General features: G+C 39.6%; 1 protein-coding gene across 1 annotated transcript; it reads left to right on the forward strand.

Moving 5' to 3' along the window:
• The first annotated feature begins 2,588 nt into the window (after positions 1 to 2,588).
• On the forward strand, positions 2,589 to 3,359 carry LOC142471007 (olfactory receptor 11A1-like). The gene has a single exon (XM_075577806.1). It carries the CDS (start codon positions 2,589 to 2,591, stop codon positions 3,357 to 3,359), a length of 771 nt encoding a protein of 256 aa, XP_075433921.1.
• Positions 3,360 to 4,149: the final 790 nt, after the last annotated feature.

Genomic DNA, 4,149 nt, shown 5'->3' on the forward strand with positions numbered 1-4,149 from the left:
TCACCAGGAACCACTTCCTAATGAGTCTTTGTGGAATTCTCTGTAATGTTCCAACTCCACAAATACTCCCCTCCCTATTGTGAACATGTATAAGAGGTCAGAGATGCAGCACAGGTTTAATACAGAGCTTATCCTGGGAATGGCCGCACTGCAATGGGGGAGAGAAACCCTTTTACCTACACACTCATCTTCCTACAAACATCCGTCTTTCAGCTCTGAACATTTGCTGCTGAGAAATATTATTTCCAGGACTTGGAGAAAAAAAACTCTATCTGGAAATGGACTAAAAGACCTACAGTAAGTAGAGAAATCTATTCTGTTTCAGAGCTGGGAGGCAAGTACTCATATACAAGGGGGTTACAAAGCTACATACTGTAGCTTTTTAATGCTTGATGTCTCAGTATCATATATTATTATAATTACAGTAATAGTGATGCTTTTCTTTTTGCATCTATTTGAGCAGCACAGGATAAATATTACCCAAGCTTGTAATATGTAGGGAACTTAGGATCAGCTGAATAATAGTATTTTATTGTGGGTAGTAAAAATGGGACAGTATTTTTTGTTGTACCAGTTTCATCCCTTGTGTTGCACCCAGAGATTATTCTCTTGGACATTAATTGCCTACCCGGGCTTCAAAATTGGAACAAAACTTGTGCAAATAAACTGCAACTGACTTGCCATAGATAATTTCCCATCACGTTCAGAAGTTTCCCCTCCTTTATAACACAGTTGTGCTACAGATTTGCAGATGGGAATCTTTGTGATGCCCCCTTGTTACAAATTGTTTCTCTAGAGATTATTGTAGTGCGGTAATCACTAACCTTAGCAATAAAACTAATACACCATCAAATTAAGTGTAGCAGAAAGAATTAAGATCATTGAAAAATCCCTGAAAAAAAAAATCAATTTTTGCATGAAGATTGTATTTATTCTCAGATTTATAAAATGCTCCCTAATTAAATGTTTTCTTAATACCAAAATGTTCTCAGATTAAACACCCATAAGGCTTTTTCAGCAAACGGTTACAATTCATCATTAATGTCCTTTATTTTTATATACTGTTTATTAGGGAAAAGATACATAAATTAGGTGAGATATAATTTCATGAAGGAAATTATTTCCAGCACCGATATGTGTCCTGAGAGTTACAGATGTGGTACAGGGCATGTTCAACAAAAGGGAACCTATCACAGCCCAAAATGCAACTTCATTATTAAAGAGTAAATCTGTAAAGAAAACCAGTAAATTATTCCATAGATTGGTGTATGCAGTTAATATTTCTATTGTCAGATTAGACCAAACTGGGTGATAATCCCTTTTTCCAGTTGGCTGTTTCTTTACAGATGTAGCCAGACTCATTGTTCCTAGCGATAACTTAACATATCCTGTTATAACTCAGAATATCCCATGGTTCCAATAAGATTCAGTGAGCAAAGAATGGTGGGGAGCCGTCTTGGTCCTTTCTTCCACGTAGTAACACAGGAGAGAGAGGGAGTAGGTGTTATGATACATTTCATTGGACCATCAAGTAATTGAAATGTTACAGTACAAGCTTTCTAACTTCTCAGGGTCCTTCATCGGGTATGGCAGAAATACAGAAACAAACATATTATATACAGTGTTTGTAAGAGGGATATCTGGTTGCATTGGATGTTAAGATTCAGTGGCAGTGACAGAGAAGAATATCTCAACATATCCCAACATATCACATCATATCCCAACATATCATATCACATCCTATACCACCAGAGGAAACAATGGCACTGGCTGCATCTGTAAATCTCTCTGCAGTTATTACTTCTATTTTAAGTTTAAATTGAAGAAACATTCATTAGTTTATATCGTTTTTTGGTTTGTATTAGAACCCATTAACCACAGGGAAGTTTTATCACAAGTAACGTCAATATATTTTATTATTTTCCTCCAATTGGATCATTGGGCAGTGACACAATACTGTCTGTGCGCGTGCATTACTTGTTTTATGAGACATCAGAGGATGATGTTTCATGGGGTTTTTGTTGGCTTCCTCTGGATATAAATACTGGAAGTGCAAGTATATAAGTCCTGTACAGTATCTGTCGTCTAAATATTTCAATATTCCATATGTTAAACTTGTATATTGTATACTTTAATAATCATCTACTATATCTATTGTATGTAACATGTTTTCAGCTATTCTGTCCCTATCCCTAATCTGGTTTTTATAGCAAAAATATATATACATATACTTTATGTATGTATGTGTGTATATATAATACACAGTACACTAAAGCATAGTGTACTTTGTGTACCAGTAATATATCAAGGCTTTTATGTCTTATATGTATTATATGTCTGAATAAACTCTTTCTTCTTGCAGCATGAGAACTGATATTTAATATGAAGATCTCCTTTTCCTCTAACATCCCACAATGCTCCGGGAGAATCAGACCACGGTTACAGAATTTCTGCTTCTGGGGTTTCCAGCTATTCACAACTTCAAGATCTTACTCTTCTTTGTCTTCCTTCTGTTATACATTTGCAATTTAGCTGGAAATATCCTGATCATTGCCTTGGTGTCAACCAATCACCAGCTCCGTACGCCCATGTACTTCTTTCTCAGTCACCTGTCGCTGTCTGACATCTTGCTAACCACAGATATTGTGCCTAACATGCTAAACGTAATAATAGCAGAAGGGGCCGTTATCTCTCTTGCTGGCTGCATCTCTCAATTTTTCCTATTTGCTGTCTCAGTAACTGCTGAATGTTTCCTCCTTACAGTGATGTCTTATGATAGATACCTGGCCATCTGCCACCCATTGCATTACTCTGCTATTATGGACTTTAAGCTTTGCTGCCAAATGGTTTTCTGGTCTTGGTTCTTAGGTTTTATGGCAACACTAAATATGGTTATTTTGGTTTGTTCATTTCAGTTATGTAACCCCAATGTCATTGACCATTTCTTCTGTGATTTAACCCCTTTCTTAGAACATTCTTGCTCAAACAGATTCATTGCGGAAACCGTATTATCTTTTCTAGGCATCCCTTGTGTTATTCTCCCATTCATCTTCATCATTGTGACTTATGTCTGTATCACCCTCACCATCCTCAGGATCTCCTCCACCACTGGGAGACAGAAAGCCTTCTCCACCTGCAGCTCTCACCTGGCTGTTGTCTGCACATATTATGGGACACTGTTTGCTAAATATGTGGTTCCATCCAAAGGAAAGTCATTGACTGTAATGAAAATCACTTCTCTTCTCTACACAGTCGCCACCCCATTATTCAATCCCATCATCTATACTCTGAGGAACAAGGAGATCCAGGCAGCTCTATGTAAATGTATCAGTATAATGCTACAAACATATTTTGATTAACATGAGATAAACAACAGAAGGTCAATTATATCTTGTTGTGTTCAAAGCGGTACAAATAACATCTTTACTGAAATATATATTAAATGCAGTAGGGATACCTCTTATAAAGTGTAGTTTTGCTGTTACACTTTATTGACATTAAGGAAAATATGCATCAAGGAAGGTATACCAAGAAATTGTAGTTGAATCCTTACAGTATATGAAAAATGTTTTTTTGTGAAAAATATATATTGTGTAATAATAAGGTGCATGAGGTTTAAATGAGAGAGCACACAAAAATGATCCAAGGGGATAAAAAAGTTTCCTCTTATTGCACTCTATATTATATAACTAGCTGAGAGACCCGGCATTGCCCGTGAGTTAAATTTTCCGCTAGGAGGAGGGTGGGGGGGGGGGGGGAGGAGGAAGGAAGGGTGGGGGGGTGAAAGGAAGGGTGGGGGTGAAAGGAAGTGTGGGTGGGGGGGTGAAGGAAGGGTGGGATGGTGGGGGTGAAGGGAAGGGTGGGGTGGTGGGGGTGAAAGGAAGGGTGGGTTGGGGGGGAGGTGAAAGGAAGGGTGGGGTGGGGGGGAAAGGAAGTGTGGGGTGGGGGGGTAGGAAGTGTGGGGTGGGGGGGAATGGATGTGTGGGGTGGGGGGGGAAAGGATGTGTGGGGTGGGGGGGGGGAAAGGAAGGGTGGGGGGGAAGGAAGGGCGGGAGGGTGTGAAGGAAGGGTGGGGTGGGGGGGAAAGGAAGGGTGGGGTGGGGGGGGGAAGGAAGGTTGGGGTGGGGGGGAAAAGGAAGGGTGGGGTGG

This window comes from Ascaphus truei, chromosome 20 (genome assembly GCF_040206685.1).
Source record: "Ascaphus truei isolate aAscTru1 chromosome 20, aAscTru1.hap1, whole genome shotgun sequence".
NCBI lineage: Eukaryota > Metazoa > Chordata > Amphibia > Anura > Ascaphidae > Ascaphus > Ascaphus truei.

Excerpts from the sequence above, each read along its gene's own strand:
- LOC142471007 (XM_075577806.1), top strand. The coding sequence starts at position 2,589 with ATGTACTTCTTTCTCAGTCACCTGTCGCTGTCTGACATCTTGCTAACC.